The sequence below is a fragment of the Corythoichthys intestinalis genome, chromosome 15 (genome assembly GCF_030265065.1).
Source record: "Corythoichthys intestinalis isolate RoL2023-P3 chromosome 15, ASM3026506v1, whole genome shotgun sequence".
Classification (NCBI taxonomy): domain Eukaryota; kingdom Metazoa; phylum Chordata; class Actinopteri; order Syngnathiformes; family Syngnathidae; genus Corythoichthys; species Corythoichthys intestinalis.
The window spans coordinates 17,237,937-17,257,806 of NC_080409.1; the positions used below are offsets into that span (position 1 = coordinate 17,237,937).

Below are 19,870 nucleotides of genomic sequence, written 5' to 3' on the forward strand. Positions count from 1 at the left end.
AGCCCCAAAATCATAGGCGGAGTTTGACTTTTGGGGCTGGGGGGGGCAAAATATGTTGATGACCCCAAAACACAGTGTCAGGAATAAAATTAACTTACAAGAATATTTGAACTAAGTTGACAATGAGCGTTTTTTTGTTTCCCATCATTCCTGAGGGGGATTCTAAATCAGGCTGCTTAGGCAATACTTTTCGCCAAGATCGTCATCCATTGAATTTGGTTCGCCCGCTGGTGTCGTGCCAATGTAGTTACCCCAGTCAAAAATTGTATCCCCTGGGCAGAGCCATATGGCGGTAGATTTGTGTCTTTATTATTCAATCCCAAAAAAGATGCTTCAATTAAAAAAAAGTTCATTCAATCAAAATATATATTTTCAACAAAAAAAAGTTGCTTAAATTAAAAAAAAAAAAAAAAAATGTGTTTGAATGTAAAAATAAATTTGAAACTGCATTTGAAAGCTATTTTTCTTTGATTTTTTTTTTTTTTTTTTTTTTTTTTTTTTTTTTGATTGAAGTCAAGTTTTTTTTTTATTGAAGAAACTTTTTAATTGAAGTAATGTTTATTTGTGTTTGGGCCACATTTTGGCTAGGACATTTTTCTCTTTATTATTCAATCAAAAAAATAAGTTGCTTCAAAAAAATATAGATTTTCAAAAAGAACTATCACTTCAATCAAAAAAAGAAAAATTTCAATCATAGAAAAAAGTTTTTGAATGCGAAAAAATATTTGAGATTGAAAAATTTGAATTCGAAAAAAATTTTCATTGAAAAAGTTTTCTTTGATTGAAGCAATCCTTTTTGTGTTTGGACCATAGTATGAGTAGGACATTTGTGTCTAAATCATTCAACCCCCCAAAAAGTTGCTTCAATCAAAAAAAGAAAATTCAATCAAAGAAAAAAAGAACATTTTTAAAAATATTTTTTTTTCTCTAATGTGTATTAATTTATATTAAATTATATGCAAAGCAACTGACTGTCTAAGGTGCTCGAAAAATAATTTTGACCCATTATAAAAATGTTTTTTTATTCATTTCATTCATGTTTTTTGCAGTTTTATTGCTTTACAACTTTTACATATATATATATATATATATATATATATATATATATATATATATATATATATATATATATATATATATATATATATATATATATATATATATATATATATATATATATATGCCTCCCCCCTTAAAATCTACTTATGCCCAAAACCTGACAGTTCTAGAGAAGATTTGTGTGGAGGAATGGGGCAAAATCCCTGTTTCCATATGTGAAAACCTGGTGAAGAATTTGCTAAGTGGGTGAACTTGCAAAATCACAAGGGCTGCAAATACATATGGTCCTCACTGTAAAATCAACTAAACAATCTTGGAATAACATTACAGGAAACAGTTCTACTATCGAAATAGTGTCGGTACCAGCAGATATCCTGATTTAGGAATCAAAATTAGTGAATCCCTAAATACAATAAAATTACGCTGTTATACTGTACACTGTTATAAGTCACACAAATACATTCTTTCTGGATGAATATAAAGTGGATAAAAAACAAACACATTCATCATGTTTTATACAATCCTTGTATAAGCAAAAAAAAAAAAAAGATTCTTCTTCTTCTGTTTTTTTTTTTTTTTTTTTTTTTTTTAAGCAAAATGCCACAGATGGAATGATCATATAATTTCCTGATAGCCACCACTCTGATAGACACACCTGGGCTCTGTACATTGTTTTTATTGTTTAAGTGAATTCCCTGATTTTTCTATTCACTGCCAGACAATCAGTGTGGCATGGGAAGTGTCCTATTTTTGTGGAAAATCATCATGAGAACCAGTTTAGAATAAATAGGAGAAAGCCTACCCTTTATGTCGTGAGTAGGTTGGTCTCTGTCACCCTCTACTGTCAAGAATAAACTACATCTGGGGTGTGTTAAAGCATTTGTACTCCTAACATTTGGAAGATTTCCATGTTTAACTATGCAATGTTAATATTTTGTAATTATTATAACCAAGATTAGATTGTTTGAATGCGAATTTCTGTCTCAGGACTCACTTTGCACTTGATTATCCTTCCTGATTCAATAGAAAGCTTGCATGCTTTGATGTGTAGGCTGCATTGTGCCGGACAGTTTGCATGTTTTCTCGGAGTAATCGTGTGTGCTCCTGTGTCAGAAAAACAAGCATGATTGAACTCTCCAAATTCTCCGAAAGCGTTATTGTGTATGTAAAAGGTTGTTTGTTTACCATTACAAGGTGGCTGGCAACCAGAACAGGGTGTTCGCCGGCTCCTGACCATCGTCAGCTGGGATAGGCCCCAGCTCCCTAGCGATACTTTTGAGAATAAGCAGTTTCGCAATAGAATGAATGAATGTGTGTGCGTAGACTTCATAATGATATTGACGGGTCACTTCCGTCAGACACTGCGACACGCCTTCAAGTAGGGGGCCTGCACACATCAAGAGGAGTTATTCTCAAACCCACGCACACAGCGATCTAACGCCAGATTCAGGTTGAAAAAGTATGAAAGTTGTCCCGCATACAAACAGGAAGGATTGTCTCAGGAGTGATTTGTTCGAGGATTCAAGGTAATTATTATGTTTTTCGTACCATGCATGCATTTTGAAACGTTGTGAAAAAAGTCAATGGGAGAAATTAGCCGCTACAGCATTGGCGTCATAGTTCACAATATTTTCGTAAAATAAATGCTAACTGCACGGTTTGTTTTTGTTTTGTTTTTTCTGCTTTTAACCAAGAATCGAGACTGTTTTTCGTCCATGTTTATAAATAATACAGGGATTTGAGCATTTATTCACAAGAATTATCAACGTAAAAAACTCTTTGTGGTGATAAGGCGGCGCCACAGTTGCTTAAAGACAAGCAGCACATTCGACATATTTACATAAAATAAATGGTAACTGCTGCGTTTTTTTGTTGGTTTTTTTTAACCAAAAATTAAAACTGTCACCTCCATATCTATAAAGAATTCAAGGATTTAAGCATTTATTCAGAAGAATTTTAAACATAAAAAGCTCTTTGTCTGTGTTTCCACTCGGTCAGCTTTGACGGGTATATGGCCCCCTATTAATCGGCCCCGCGCCTCGTCAATATTATCATGAAGTCTATGGTGTGTGATAGTTCAGTTAATGCAGCCTGTCCATGTGCAGCGTGAACAAAGCTTTTGAAATCTGTTACACTCAGTGTTGTTAATTTTACTTTTAAAAAGTAATTGGTTACAGATACAAATTACTTCTCCCAAAAAGTAATTGAGTTAGTAACTCAGTTACCTCAATGTAAGAGTAATTAGTTACTTAGCAAAGTAAGTGACGTTACTTTTCATGTTCTACACGTTATTACATGTTCCATTCAATCACATCTTTCAAATCAAATATGTTTATATTAACTGATTGAACTAAAATGTCGTTTTCATTCCCAAAAAAAAACCCATAGGTCACACTTTTTACATTTTTTATTTAATTTCACCTACCGTATATAAGAGCGTAATGGTCAGTGTTGTTAATCTTACTTTAAAAAAATAATTAGTTACAGACACAAGTTACTTCTCCCAAAAAGTAATTGAGTTAGTAACTCGGTTACCTTAATATAAGAGTAATTAGTTACTCGGCAAAGTAAGTGACGTTACTTTTCGTGTTGTACACGTTATTACATGATCCATTCTATAACGTCTTTCACATCAAATATGTTTATATTAACTGTTTGAATTGAACTCTTTTTCATTCCCAAAAACATAGGTCACCCTTTTTACATTTAAAAAAAAAATTTCACTCATATAAGCTGTAATGGTATACAAACTTTAACATTGAAATGCTGTGGGAAAAAAAGCCTTTTTGTTTTTCCTGTTGTACTGAATCCGCACCAAACCGTGACCCACGTACCGAGGTACGTACTGAACCGTGACCTGTGTGTACCGTCACACTTGTGTGTTCCTTTGAATTTTGGGAGCAGTGTATATACTGCACTGCAGCAGTTCAGTATATACAGTGTTACCTATTACTTGAGTATTGTTTTCAAGGAACACTTTTTTACTTGTACTTGAGTAAATTTTTGGATGACAACTTTTACTTGAGTAATATTATCTGGAAGTAATGCTACTTTTATTTGAGTATAATTTTTGGCTACTCTACCCACCTCTGCTACTGACAAAAATAACGTCGTTATACTCTAACGATGTTATTAACAACACTGGTTAAATGTCTGAAGACAAAAACCTTTTTTTTTTCTTTTTTTGTTTAGTCTGTGTTAGGTTTGTTTTTTCTGATTAAAGGCAGATAAATGTCCAGACAAGACAAAAGGAGACATAAAAATTAGAAGTATCAATTATATTTCAAATGTGTCCCATTTCAAGGAGAGTTTTTTTTTTTTCCCCCATAACATACCACATTTGTAATGGGAAAATACATCAACAAATCAACAAACCACATGTACAACATCTCTCTGACATTCTTCAACATAAAATACACAAAAATACTTTAACATTTGACAAATTTACGATAAACTACTTTATAACAGACAAATATGTTTTTTGATTCTGACATTTTGACAAAGAAAATATAACTTTAATTCCAATGAAATTGGGACATTGTGTCTAACATAAATAAAAACAGAAAACAATGACTGGCAAATCATGTTCCACCTACAGTATATTTAATTGAATATGCTGCAAAGACAACATATAACTGATCATCTTTTTTTTTTAGCAAATATTCATGACCTTAGAATAGCATACCGCACGAATGGTATTTTTAGACCGTGACGTCGCCATCGTAACCTGGAAGTGGGTCAACATAGACACGCCCTCGCATACAACTCATGTTATTACTGCTTGTTTTCTGCCGGTAATCTTTCAAAAATGCACATGCCGAGTAAACACTGCTGCTATGGAACTTGTAGAAACGACTTGAGACGTTACGACATATGAAGGATGTTTTCTTCATACGTTTCCCAAAGCCAAAAATGAGCAAAAATGTGAACAATGGATCAAATTGTGCGGACGTCCAAAAGACAAGATTAACGCGAGCAAGGTGAAGCCATTCACTTTCATATGCAGTAAACATTTTGTTGAGGGCCATAGTCCTACAAAGGACAAAGAAGTAAGCCATTATGAAATTTTTACTTATTTTTTAGCGTAGCGTTTTGCCGTGCTGCTTCTGTCTGACAATGAATGACCTGACAAAAAATTTAAATAGTATCTGACTGCTACTGTTGTTACCTTTTGTTATGAAAAAAAAAAAAACTTTAGGAAGGGGGAAGTGTACATAAATTATAGAATTAAGATTTGTTATTAATGAAAAACATTAAAAGTGTTCATTGGCTGTCAACGAGTAGCATTTGCGATCGCTACCCAAAAATAGCAATGTAAATTACCCCCATAAGACATAAGACAACCAGAGGATATAATATATAAGAAAGACAGGGCATATGGTGGTAAAGGATAGTTTGTTGAAACGGGAGAATGTCATTGTCAGTGGCGCTGGGCAAAGCACACAAGAAAAAGGTGTCGATATAAAAAGCTACGTCTGGATCAGGTCGGCTCTTTTTCCTGTCTTTTTCAGTCCTCGACACTCAAGCCATCTCTTTAATTGAACATTTGTATGTTCTTCCACATCTTTACCAGTGAATTTAGCACCAGGGACATCATTTTCGGACAGAATTGGTAGGTTTAGCTCAGTAAACATCTAATTTGTACACTATTTGCATGCATTTAGCATAAAGGACAAACGAGAGCTTCACCCGCCTATCAACAATTGCTAACGTCATGAATATTAATTAGCAAAAGTGACGTGTTGCGTGCAGTACATCATTGTATAGCTGCAACACATTCCAAAAAAGTGACTGAATCATGTTTACCACTGTGTTAACCTTTGCTTTTAACAACATTCAATGAACATTTAGTAACTGTTTTTACTGTTTAACTGTTTAGCAAAAGTTTTTGTAGTTTGGAATTCTTCCCCATTTTAATGTGCAGCTTTAGCAGTTCAACAGTCGGGGGTCTCTGTTGTCGTATTTTACACTTCATAATGCGCAAACATTTTCAATGGGCGACAGGTCTGGTAAGGAGGCGGGCCAGTCTTGTACCTACACTCCTTAGTGGTATAGCATTGTCTCGCTGAATTAAGCAGGGGCATCCAAGTTCATGATTATGTGCCTAAAACATTTAATACAACATTTAATATCTTGTTTTTTTGTAGTCCATTTAATTAAACATGATTTGCTGATAATTGCATTCCATTTTTAATTTATTTTTAACAATGTTCCATCATCATTGGAATTGGGGTGGTAGCATTTTTTATTTCGTGTGCAATCATTTTCATCCACTTTAGCATAGATTTTTCTGCCCTCTACTTCCAGACGTATATGGCCTCACCATCAAGGTTGTAAGAAGTCATTTCTTTGCCTGTCTCTGGGCAATGCCGTAAGGAACGTGACAAGCCACTGTGCCAAGCTCGGCCGCCCCTTCCACATGAAACATCTGGTCGTCAAAGAAAATGTGCGGCCTGATCTTCTCCAGCATGGGGCCCTTAGGCGCTCCTGCTAGAAAGAGAGCCTCGTCAATCTCCAGGCCCCACGACCGCAGAGTCTTTAAGGCTCTGGTGCCGGAACTGGCAGCGCTGCGTGCCGTCACCAGATAAGTGCGAATAGGGCAGTCCATTCGTAGGCCTTTTTCAAAAAACTTCCTCTGTAGTTTTCCCAAAACCTCCAGGAAGCCCTTCAGTGGGCCCTGCAGCAAGATGATAGAGCACAGTGAGGACAATATAATGCTTTATTTTTTTAAAATGTTTACTTCCTTGTGTGCACGACATTTTTTTAATTTTACAGCTTTCATAGAAACAACTGGATTGCTAATTCAGTTTTAAATGTCATTGGACAACACTACTTACTGTGAACGGTTACAAAACTTAAGACTGCTATGGCAGCACAAGGCCCCAAGAGGACAAAAAACGTCCAATGCCAAAATATTGCATCCAAAGAGAAACAGGACAGAAAAAGAACAGAGCTGTTGGAAATACTTAGATTTATACAATTTATTGAAAGAATTGCTTTTTTTTTTTTTTTTTTTTTTTTTTAATATGTAAATCGGTGCTTATAGTGTTTGAGCTGTCAGATTATAAGAACCTGTGAATTAATTTCATTTGCTTGGCCTCACATGTTTTTCTCCTCCTGATTTAAGGTGAAACAATTCCGTAGTACCATGTTTACATTACACAAACTCTTCCTTCCCTATTATTGAGAATCCCCCCAACAGATATCGTTCACTACTTCGTGTTTCAAACTTCACGCCCTACGTCCATCGTGGAATTTCTCTTTCTTTTTTTTAATTAAAAAATAAATAGATACAGATGAGCTGTCCCCATCTGATCACGTTGTCTCACTCTCTCTCCTGCTGCTTTTCTTGGTCAGGCAGTGCACTAAAGTTAACAATGATTGAGAGGCGTTAAGGTTTGATCTTGCCAGAGATGCTTAGAAGCTGAAACTTCAAAGCACCGCCTACGTCATTCATCGTTTAGCTTGTTAAACAGTTGCTGTGGCAACTCATTGTGTGTGAGTGAGCAGCTTTTTAAGTGGACACACTCAATGAAGCATTTAACAAGGGCCAGCATTTTTCTACTTCAGTCTTGTTTGAAAATAATTCGGTGGGACAGTAATATGTTTAAAACCTATTGTAATTATTGCATCTGAAGTGCTTAAAATCCATTTATTAAAATACACTATATATATATATATATATATATATATATATATATATATATATATATATATATATATATATGTATAGTAAGTACTAGGGTTGTTCCGATCATGTTTTTTTGCTCTCGATCCGATCCCAATCGTTTTAGTTTGAATATCTGCCGATCCCGATATTTCCCGATCCGATTGCTTTTTTTTTTGCTCCCGATTCAATTCCAATCATTCCCGATAATTTTTCCCAATTATATACATTTTGGCAATGCATTAAGAAAAAAATGAATAAAACTCGGACGAATATATACATTCAACATACAGTACATAAGTACTGTATTTGTTTATTATGACAATAAATCCTCAAGATGGCGTTTACATTATTAACATTCTTTCTGTGAGAGGGATCCACGCATAGAAAGACTTGTAATTCTTAAAGGATAAATGTGACTTTGTATATTGTGACTAAATATATCCATCTAGTGTATTTGTTGAGCTTTCAGTAAATGATACTGTAGCCATTTAACTGTTCTGCGCAAATGCATGATGGGAAGTGCAACCATGGCTGTGCGTAGTGGCACCAATTGATATATCTTCTCTGCGTTGGGAAATAACATAGGGTGTAAAGAAAAAGGTCAACTACTACCTTTCTTCCCAACATTGCTTCCCACGATATATCTAATTGTTGAGAGAGGGATTGTAAGGTTTTAGCCAATTACAAAAAGGCTCCAAAGGCTGCCAAAATTCTCTCTACTCATTTTACGCTGCCTTTTAGCTCTATATATAGGTAAAACGGTGCCATTATAGATTGAACCCGACAATGCGTGAGTGGGTCGTGCAGAGCATGCATTAATTGCGTTAAATATTTTAACGTGATTAATTTTTTAAAAATTAATTACCGCCGTTAACGCGATAAATTTGATAGCCCTACTTTAAGCCAAAACTAAAGACTCTGTGTAAGACATTTTGTCTGTAACATTAAATACAATTAGAAAACGATTTAATTAAAAAATATATATAAATCCAAAAAAGGCATGTCCGATATTTTTTTGCCGATTCCGATACTTTGAAAATGACGTGATTGGACCCGATCGATGCTGATCGATCGGGACATCTTTAGTAAGTACATACAGTGGGGAGAACAAGTATTTGGCAGTGTATCAAATACTATACTATATATATTTATGTTTACACACACACATATATATATATATACAGTGGGGAGAACAAGTATTTGATACACTGCCAAATGCTTGTTCTCCCCACTGTATATATATATATATATATATATATATATATATATATATATATATATATATATATATATATATATATATATATATATATGTGTGTGTGTGTGTGTGTGTGTGTAAACATAAATATATATATTTACACATTTGGCAGTGTATCAAATACTTGTTCTCCCCACTGTATATATATATATATATGTGTGTGTAAACATAAATATATATATAGCGGAAAACACAGACAAGACTGAAAAAGCAGTTTCTGCTCTTGCAGTCCTATTTAAAAGAAAATGCTGTATTTTTAGCCAAAACAGCTGTTGTGTTGGATAGAACAATATGTCTATATGCTGCCATAGCAGATTCATGGTGGATTAAGCCCCCGAACTATTTTTAATTTGTCCGTTTTATCCTGAAAACCCCCGTTTACAGACGTCGCTCAACCGCTTTTGTTTCAACCCAGCCATAAAACAAAGGTAAATTATATTTATTATTCAAAATGTCTGTCGTTTTTAGCTTAGAATCATTATTTGATGTCTAATATTTTGTTTGAAAAAAAAAAAACCGACTTTAAAAAATTATTCACTCACATAGTCACTTTTAAACAAATGATGTCACAATGAAAAAAATGGCGTCTGTAAAAAAGTCACACATATCTACCTCATAACTATCACTTAATGTTTTTTTTTTTTTTTGTTACATTTCCTCCGATATTTCAGATGATAAATAATCGATCCAAACAAAAAAAATTGAAGAAAAAAAACGTTTAAAAGGGTAAATATATGAAAAAGAAAATCTCAACCACTCCTTGATGTCTGTGATTCCTGCATCGCAACCCTTGTTATATTACCATGTTTCCCCCATAAAATCCCCCAAAAATCCAGCTGTGGCCATTCACAGCTGGATCTTGACACTCAGTGATACATGCTACATGGAGTTTTTGCAAGTATGCGATAATATCTCGTTAAAGTCATGGCGTCTGTAATTCTGCTCTCGTGTGCTCTCACGTCCAGATGGGTTTTGCTGTTTAAAAAACTTTTTTTTTTTTAAATGCCCTCCTGTTTAAAATGTTTCTTCCCCCAGAAAATTGAGATTTTTAAACTTTCCAATGATGTATCACACATGCATATCGGACAATTTTGAAAGTTGGCTAAATTGGGGGTCTCAGAGTCTCAGTGTTTTTTTTTTATTATACTTTGAGTAAACATTGAAAAAAAACATGACTTATATGTATTGCTTTCAAATGCAAAATCTGAATAAATACATTGACCATAAAAGAATTTTTTTTTTTTTTTTTTTGCGCGACTAGTTTTTTACTTATTGCGGCGGGTTTTGGTCACCATTAACCGTGAAAAACGAGGGATCACTGTAATGGTAACATATATTTTGTTATTACCTCATAACGTTAGCCTAAAAAACTATTAACTATTTATCAACCTGTAAGACTTTATTGGTCAAAATTTGGGAAAACCAAAAAATATTGAGACTGAAATTAAAATTCATAAATAATATATTATAATAGTATCCTGTTATTTTGTTTTTTTTTTTGTCTAAAAATTTCCTGATCATGACCTTCCTTCCCTGACTAGCCGAGAGGAATCATGTGGTTTTTCCATTTCAGAAGAAAGTGTGTGACCATCACCATTTTGAGCTGTTACTGACACTCAACCTGTGCTCAAAAGCAAAACTGCAACATTGACTTTTATTAATACTTATGATTCTGTCACCCATCAGCATGCACTGTGTGTAGGGCGCTATACTGTACATGGTCCAGAGGCTTGTTCTCATGAGCCTTCTCATGTTCAAAGAACTTGTCCAGTCCATGGGCCTTGAAAATGCGTTCTGACTCGTCAGAGAAGAGGACAGCGTCGCCGTCAAAGGCGACTCGAAGCTGAGTCTCCGACACTTCCTTCATCTTTTCAGGAGTGAACATGGTGGCTGCCGCAATACCTGACACACAGACACACATACTTATATTGTTCACACGCTTGTATTATACCACTACTTTGCGCTACTCTAGTAATGACATTTTTCCCCATTATCCTACATATTAGATTTTACTTTTTTTTTTTTTTTTTTTTTTTTTGCCACAGACGCCAACAGTGGCTCAACTAGTTTCACCAATGAGACATAGCAATAATAATCATATGACTCCATTATACCAATCAGGCTCAAGTTGCCGTTCTATGATTGCGCCAGCTTGTTCAATCACGTTACGTCTTTAAAGCAAAGTAGAAAATTAAGTATTTGACATAGCGCGCCAACGTCAATATGACTCGAAAATATGGATTCTAATCTGTCTCCCAGTTTTTATTTGGCACTGATTGACCAAGGAAAACCGGAGATAGGATCCTTTTAGTTTCGTAATGGGAAACATATTTTCTCCACTAGAGGGCGCTCATGCTCTTTGGACGAATAATGCTTAATTTCTGTAGATTTTTTTTTCTCTCGCTGGAATTCAATGTTTTTGTTGTTGTTGTATTTCTTTCGCTTCGTGTGGTTATGTAATATGTTTCAGTATAGTATACGGTAATAATAGTTTATATAGATAACCTTGTGCAAAGAAAAAAATACCCTTGTTTAAAAAAATAATAAATCAAACGTCTCAAGCAGTTACTCACAATGTTATTCATTACTTGAGTATTCTTTTCATTAAACACGTTTTTACTTTTACTTGAGTTCCTTTTTTAGGATGACTACTTTTACTTTTACTTGAGTAATATTTTGAAGTAACGCAACTCTTACTTACCAACCTCTGATTATTGTATAGTATGAAAATGGCTCATACTGACCTTCGGCCAGAGCTTCTCGCACTTTGGATGAGTCAGCTGAAAGATACAAATTTGTATGATAGGCTTTCAAGTAACCAATGGGACTGTTTCCTCCGGTCATACAGAAGCGCTCGATGAGTAAGTCTGAAAGACAATCAGAACGACTAGATATTATTTTACTGAAAATAATAACATTTGAAATCCAAAATATTGAAACACGTATGTCCATACAATGTTTGAGTATTTCATTAGCGTGCAAGTGTGAGCATGAAAAAAAATAACACATTTTTCCGTAGTTTCAGTGGTGTCCATAATGGTATTTGAGTTGGAATCAGGGAGGGCATTCGTCCATCTACACCCAAATGTACTTTTTAAAACGATTATAAGTATAGTGTATGTAAGTGTTTTATATAACATTTTTGTCCTCCTTGGTGGAGCGAATATTTATTTAGGGACTTGGCCTTATTTGTTTCCACACTGAGTGAACAATTGTCAAATAAACAAATTTTTTAAACCATGAAAACTCATTTTAGTCCAGCTTTGAGTCCAATCCTGACAGTAAGAGAAAAATAATTATGTAGTATACAGTGATGCCTCTACATAGGGGTTAATTTGTGCCGGATCCTGCTGGAAAGAGATCCGGCCCCTCTTGATTTTGGCCTCCCTGTGTTCCGAGACTTATTTGGGCAGATCTGACACCTCTCGTGTACAGAAAATAATAATATAAAAATGATTTTTAGAAATGTATTGTAATAGCTCCGTTGTCCAGCCAGTTAACTCACACGCACACCACGCTCATATTTTTCTTATCATTTACTTCTTAATTTCAATGGTAAGCGTCACTTCTTTCCTTTTATCACCTGCACGAACCTTTTTCGGACCGATGTTGATTTCTCTCACATGAAAATTTGCCATGCTTCCATCTTGTGGGAAAACAATGAAATTGCAACGCTCTCATAAATCGTCGAGACAAATGGGAAGTCAATTTTTACATCGGATGTCGAAAGGATTGTATGTCGATGCGATCGTATGTCGAGATGCCACTGTATTCGAACATTTTAGTACTGTGTAAGAGTGTTTCAATTATTTGTGCAAAAGCACTGGAGAAGTACTGTTTGGATTAAAGCATTTCAGTAGAGCAAATGAGAACATTTCAGTCGTACCTTTTGTGAATGTTTCAGTGCTGAGTCTGAGCAGAAAGATAATATCTCAAGTGTGTATGAAACCCTTTACACTTGGTGTACCGGGGTGGTGTTTTCGTAGTGCGTGTGAGTGAAAACAATTGTGGAAACGTCCATGAGAGGAAATCCTGAATGAGTTCCCTGATAGCACCTTGCAAACATGATGTTGGTGAGCAAGTTGGTCACATTATGTAAAAAGATCATAAATGATTAAAATTATAAAACTGTATCCTTGTTAATAAGATGATAAATTAATAAAGTCTGTACAGTCCGTGTCTGATGACATACAAGCAACTAAAGTGTAATGGTTAGAGAGGACTGCAAATAGCTCGCGAATACAACCATGATTCAGAACAACAAGGGAGATCAATTTCTTAAGGAGACAAATTTGATTTGAGCAGAGAAAAAGACCTGGGAAAAAAAACATATTACTGCTGTAAAGTGGAGCAATGTATACACTGCAGCATCGATGAGATTTCTAAAGTCTAAGTTACAACTTGAAGCACAATTTCCCTGAATGCATTCAAATCGTAAGACCATTAGGACATTCCACTGTAGCCCATTTATTCAATTTCTATAGTGCGTGTGCCTCCGCTTTGGGATAGACAACTATTCCCATAGACATTGTCACTCTCAACAAATTTGAGTCTTTTATAACGACCTACAAGGTTTTGGGAATATGGGAGGGAGCCCAGATTCTCACTCCATGTTATCAAGAACTTCACATATTTTAACCCTTTGATTATCCCATGGAGTCATGGCTGTGGGAGTGTGGGAGTCCCCAATTCCCCTACGGCACATTATTTAGTGTGTGAACCATGGGAAAGATCCGCTTTTTAAGCAGACATCAATCTATGATTAAGTCAATAAGAGGGACTTGACAAGGGGGAAAGAAATTTAGCACCACAAGACAAGAATCCACATTTGTCCTCCTCCTCTTCCTTCCTTTAACAAAGAAGGCTGGATGCCAGGATGCCATGAGAATTCTTTGTAACACATATTTGTGTGCACAGTGTCATGACAAAAATTGAAGAATTTAATTTTCAACTGTCCTTGTTCTTTTGACAAGCATTCGAAAACCGTAAAATTATTGGGGTTGGGGGGCTGTTTGCCTTTAAACATTCCTTAGCAGCCATTCTTAATTCAAATAAACCAAGGGCGTAGGTTTGGTCTCAACATTGGTACGGACAATATAACAGCATTACCTGCATGTATATTTTTTGTTCGGGTTGGATATTAATAAGACCAAACAGATTGGGTAAACAGGGGTCAGGGCTACAGTTCTCAAGAATAGGCACCTAATTAAATGACATGCTAAATCAGGGGTGCTCATTACGCCGATTGCAACGCTAGCGTGGGTAGCTTGCTGCATCCCCCCAAAAAATGAACAAAAACAGAAGGACATGTCTCTCTAGGCAGCTTCCTACTCAAGTTTTGCAGGGTAGCAAGTTCACACAGTTTAATGTTATGCTAACTCTGATGCAGGTCGGCCTTTCAGTAGCAAGATGAGTGGTGTGTTTCCCACCTCCACAACATCGGCGTCTTTTTGAATTACTTACAGTGGCTGCTGCTGGCCGAAAAAAACGTATAATATTCCTCCTTTTTGAAGGAGGCATGTTGTCTACATTTATTTCTGTCGGGGCTGTGTGTGTGCGTGTGTGTGTCGGGGTTGGTCAAGTCATTAGCCAATCCACGTGCATTTGAGGGGGGAAATGGAAGAGCACATTCAGCAAGTGAAAAGGGGTAAATATAAGGTTGAACATAATGAAAATAATTCCCTTAATGATTGTAGGGTGAATTATATCGTTACAACATAACTTGCTTAAAAGTTGGTGGGGACAATTTGAGCATCTTGAAAAGTTGGTAATGTTATGTCTCTATCGTCCATATGCAAACCTGCGCCCTTGAAATAATCAGACATCTGACCTTCATTTTGATAATTCAAGGGAATGGACTTGGTTGTAGTCTCCTGTTCTGGTACAGCAGGTGGCCTTTTCTCAGTAAAAAAAGCTGTCCAAAGATGTCGCTGCCCACAGCACACAGTCAACAGCAGCTAACGTGACTGTTTACATTGACTGACACTGGGCTGTGGCTAGGTGTCCAAACACCCCAGTAATGGCAGCCAACCACTAGAGGGCAACGTATACAATTCTCTACTCAGATTAGTAAAGAGGCGCAGGGCAGATTGTGATCGTTATATTTCTCTGCGGCTCGGTAGCAAATGAACAAAGAACCGGTACCGTACCGATCCCCAGCCCAGTGGTTGGGGATCGCTGATGTATAGTACACTATAATAATATTAATTCATATTGAAAAAAATATACCGTCTCGTAAAAAAAAAAAAAATGACATTGTAAGCAGTTACTTACAATGTTACTCATTACTTGAGTATTCTTTTCACTGAATGCTTTTTTTACTTGTATTTTAGTACATTTTTTTGATGACTGCTTTTACTTTTTACTTGAATAATAGTATTTTTGAAGCAATGCCACTCCGACATGAGTAAAGTTTTTCGCCAATCTATCCACCTCGGTTCATAACCCATGTAGCAAAAACGCATATACGCTACACAGAAAATATCAAATACACAAATTACCACTGAAAAGTGTCAAATCTCATTTCGGTACTGAGATGGCAACATTTGGCTTTAGCGGAAAGCCTTACAAATGTCCAAATCAGTTTGAATTATATTATTAAGAATACAGCAAATTACAGAATCATTCAATATGTCTCATAAAGGCTACAGAAAAATATAGTGAAATGAAAAGTAAAATCACCCTGTATTGTGTGTGTTCAGTGTTGTATGTCATGTAACTCACGGTGATGATTGATGGTATTAATGAGCCGGAGGCCCACGTATGCGTGGTTGTTTGTCACGAGCACCACGTCAAACAGCTCCTCACTGTGTGGGTAAAGTTCCCGCAGTCGACTGTTGACAGCCTCCAAAGCCTGGGAACACAACCAAGCACACATTTAAACTAAAATGTACAAACTAGCTGGCACGAATCTGTTTGTTATTTAATCCTTATTCTTTTTAACCACCCACACACACCAAGCAGCCTATTAAAACACTTTGCGGGGGCGAGTTTTATGCTCAGCATTTGTCACGACTAAATTATTACGCCAGAGGTGAACGTTTGTATACTTCATCAAACAGGTGTATTCCCCTCTTATGCCAACACAAATCATTATTTTCACATCTCCTGAGGTAGGACACTGACACAGAAAGAGAAGATACTGTATATCAGGTGATTGTTATTGTTTCAGTTTTAGACTGTTGTACAAAACGTTTGCTTTCTTGTGACATTTGCAGCCTTAGTATGTCCATTCAACTGATTTTACAAAAACATTTTAATGTTAAACTAGTCTGGGCTATGTAAAGCCCACTGTCAAATTATAGCTTTTTAAGATTTTCCCTCTAAATACTACACTAAACACAGCAGTTTGCATTTGACCTGACAGGTTTTGTTGTTTTTTTTTCTGCATTTGTACTGTTCTGGGGCTCTCTGACCTTGACAAAGGAAAAGGCAGGGCCAGGACTGAAAGGCTCGCTTTCATGCTCCAGCTGATACTTGAGATATTCCTCCATGCCTTGCTGCTCGTAGATCTGCTGCTCCCGCTCCATGTTGAAAAGGACCCGTGACGACACAGCGATAGTGATGGCATTCTCAGGTTTGGGCTGGGTAGTCACAGAGAACATCAATCCATTTTCAGGATTCAGGAAAAAGTTTAACTCAATCAATGATATGATTAGATCAGTGTTTTTCAACCAGTGTGCCGTGGCACACTACTGTGCCGTGAGAGATCGTCAGGTGTGCCGCGAGAAATTATGCAATATCGTTTTTTTTTTTTTTTTTCTACGTTGTCGGGTGTAGTTCCAGTAGGAAGGAACGAGTAGGTAGAAGGTTGCGGTCGTGTTGATGAGCGAGGTATTGCTCTTGTCGCATTCAAGAACTGCTCAGATTTCCAGCCCTCAGCCACCTTATTTACATGTGAAGACCGTCAATCCCCTCCCAATACATTGTGGAGGACAGCAACGTGGCTGATAGCTAGAAATCCAAGCAGTTCTTGAAGGTGGCATGAGCAATATTTCACTCATCTGCACACAATTGCAACCTTCAACCCACTCCTTCCTTCCTACAACTCCGACTTGTTGCTGAACATGTTGCTGAATCCAAAAAGTCCCACACTTTGGTAGAAACATTAATACTACCTGCCTGCCAAGCCATTGCCAGTGAGATGCTCGGCCCTGACGCAGTTAAAAACATTGCTAAAATCCCTTGTCTGATAATACTGAGCTTTTCAAGACTTACTGCTATAAAACAATAAAAACAGAGCAAGAAGAGCTGTTGAGGAAGATTCCTGCCAGGATATTGGCTTTGTGTTCATCTCACACTGAGGAAGTATAAATATTGAAAACTATTTTATAATTAAATACAATAGTGGAGAAAGTAATTTTGGAACATTTTTAGTTTGTGGTGTGCCGCAAGATTTTTTTCCAATGTAAAAAAGTGCCGTTACTCAGAAAAGGTTGAAAAACACTGGATTAGATGATTATACAATAAATTCTTGTGGAGTTTTAGGCTGTCACAATTCACTCAGATTTTGCAACTGACAACATCAAACTATTGTCTCAAATAAGACCATGAATAGGTTGTCATTGGTAACGCTCCGAAATTGTCATTTTTCCGCCTTACGAGACACCAAACAAAGACTGAGACCTAGACTGGGTTGCAAATTAGTCGATGCTATAAAATTTATGCATGATTATAAAACGCTATTAGCATCATAATCAACCATGCTGTAACACAGGGATCCCCAACAACCGTTCCGGAGACTGCTACCGGGCCGCAGAGAAATAATAAATATTTGTTAATGACTGCAATATGGCCTGTGCCTCCTAACTAATCTGAGTAGAGATTTGTGTACGTAACCCTGAAGTGGGGTGTTTGCACATCAGTCAATGTAAACAGTAACGTTTGCTGCTGTTGGCTGTGTGCTGCGAGTGGCGACATCTTTGGATAGCTTTAGCCAGGCAAAAGGCCAACTGAGTCTATTCTGCATAATGTGTGGCTAAAAGTCACCAAACGAACAAAAGCGAATGCACTGAGAGCATCATACCTCGTGGCGAACCGTATTGTTAAAGGCGAGAAACCTCTCACGATTGGAGAAGAATTAATTATGCCTGCGACCAAAGATATTTACCGTCATGTTTCAGGAGAGACCGCTGTTGAAAAAGGATGATTCAGCGTATGGTGAGTCACATTTTCCCTTCATTTAAGGTTCGATTTTAGCTCTGTTGTGTTATTTTATATTTACTGATACATTGCCGGTGCATGAAAAAAAGGCCCACAGCACACCAGTCAGTGGTGCACAAAAGATTGGGGACCACTGCTGTAAGGCACTAACTGAGATAATACTCTTGCGGAAAGAAGGAATCTCGGGGAATTCTGGAACACTGGAAATCAACTACTCGTTATTAAGTACAAGATTCAAATCCTTAGAAGTAGAGTATTCATTTGTGATCTAGTAGGCAGTCTATTTTTACTGTTCTGCACTATGGCCAAGAGTCATTTATTGTCACTTACTGTCGCTGGCAGAGACAAGGTGACAGTGATAAAAAACACTGCATCCCTTCTACACGGCCACATACCAAAATGTCTGTTTGTTGATATCAGTTGAAAGAAACAGTTGGCGTAAAGTGCCCATATAAAATGCTTTAGTAACTCCAAATGTTTAGCTCGGCTTCTGGGTTGTACTTTTCTATGCAGCACTTCCACAGGTTGGAGAACAGGCAAATGTGAAGAAAGAACATGGCCTTTATTTATATAGCTGGTAGAACAAAGGTAGTCCATTTATAAAACTTTTTTTCACTAAATGGAGAGATATTGTTAACAAGTATTTTCCCCCCTCTGAAATTTTAATCCAAAAATGTGCTTTTGTACTCTCACACACATTGCAACCCATCCAAGCGTTGAGAGATGTCATTATGAATTTCAACTTGATCACCAAATGGAGAAATTTGAAAATTTCATGATTGAACGCATACTCACTGGTTGAGGTTTCCTAGTTGGAGTTGAGGGCTTCATAAGTGTCTTCTTATCTTCCAAGCTGCCACCTGCGCCATTCCTGCTCTGTCCTCTAACTGTCGGAGTTTCACCATTGTTCAAATTCATTTTGAAAAACTGATTCCTTGCTCTGTTCTAACAGTGTAGTCCCCCTCTCTGGCTGCAAGGAGTTACCGTCAAAGTGCTGTCTCACTCATGCACAGTCACAATTTGAGCTGAGCCCCTGTGCACTCAGCATACGAGATCAGTCAGTCCGCATGCAGCAGTACGGCGAAACACTCAGGAAGAGGAATTACATGGAGGAAGAATGGGAAGAGATGGGAAAATACACATCCTTGATGACAGGTCTCAACCTCTGCATCGTGAGCATTCTCGTTCTGCTTGAGATCTCTCCTTCTCTCTCGTCTCTCATCCAACACTGTTGACTTCCAGGCATTTGATGTCATCCGCCTTATTTTAACCCTTTCACTGGTGACTGTGACTGGTGCCTTTTGAAAGACTGCATATCGTAGAGAGTGATACGTCAAAGTACAGTCTTTTCATAATATTTTCATCCATTTGTTATATGCTGAATTGATTTGCACATTTGTTTTTTTTTTTTATGTAATCGCTATCATGTTAATTTCATGCTAGGTAATTTTTACATCCCATAATTTACTGCCACTTTATACTGCTGCTCAGCAGTGTGGGAAATTGAGTGTCCTGCCCCCGTCCCCCCACAGCCTCCAAAAAGAATCTTGGCAACGAAGCAGCACTCGGTGTTGCCAGGCAACGGCCACAGACTGGTTAGGAGGGATACCTACCTCTAAGATCTGATTGGATATGGGAACATAATTCACTGTAGGCTCACTGGCCACTGCATTGGGTAAGCATACACAATTTAAAGGATCCATTGATAGAAAGGCTTGTAG

At 36.8% G+C, this 19,870-nt stretch overlaps 1 protein-coding gene across 2 annotated transcripts; it reads right to left on the minus strand.

Annotated features, from left to right (window-relative positions):
* Positions 1–1,215: 1,215 nt before the first annotated feature.
* Positions 1,216–19,522, minus strand: LOC130930693 (cytosolic 5'-nucleotidase 1A-like). Of its 2 annotated transcripts, XM_057858731.1 has the most exons (6): positions 18,945–19,510; positions 16,403–16,570; positions 15,711–15,840; positions 11,732–11,854; positions 10,705–10,889; positions 1,216–6,736 (listed from the first exon to the last, which is right to left on the minus strand). In XM_057858731.1, exons 1-6 carry the CDS (start codon positions 19,065–19,067, stop codon positions 6,401–6,403), a joined length of 1,065 nt encoding a protein of 354 aa, XP_057714714.1. In that variant the 5' UTR covers positions 19,068–19,510; the 3' UTR covers positions 1,216–6,400. The 2 variants fall into 2 exon arrangements, with proteins under 2 accessions (XP_057714714.1, XP_057714715.1); XM_057858732.1 differs by lacking the exon at positions 16,403–16,570 and having other exon boundaries at positions 18,945–19,522.
* Positions 19,523–19,870: the final 348 nt, after the last annotated feature.

Coding starts and splice junctions, on each gene's coding strand:
- LOC130930693 (XM_057858731.1), bottom strand. CDS start 19,067: ATGAATTTGAACAATGGTGAAACTCCGACAGTTAGAGGACAGAGCAGG. Junction 16,571..18,944: donor CAACTAGGAAACCTCAACCA/GTGAGTATGCGT, acceptor GTGACTACCCAG/CCCAAACCTGAGAATGCCAT. Junction 15,841..16,402: donor CTGCCTTTTCCTTTGTCAAG/GTCAGAGAGCCC, acceptor TTGTGTTCCCAG/GCTTTGGAGGCTGTCAACAG.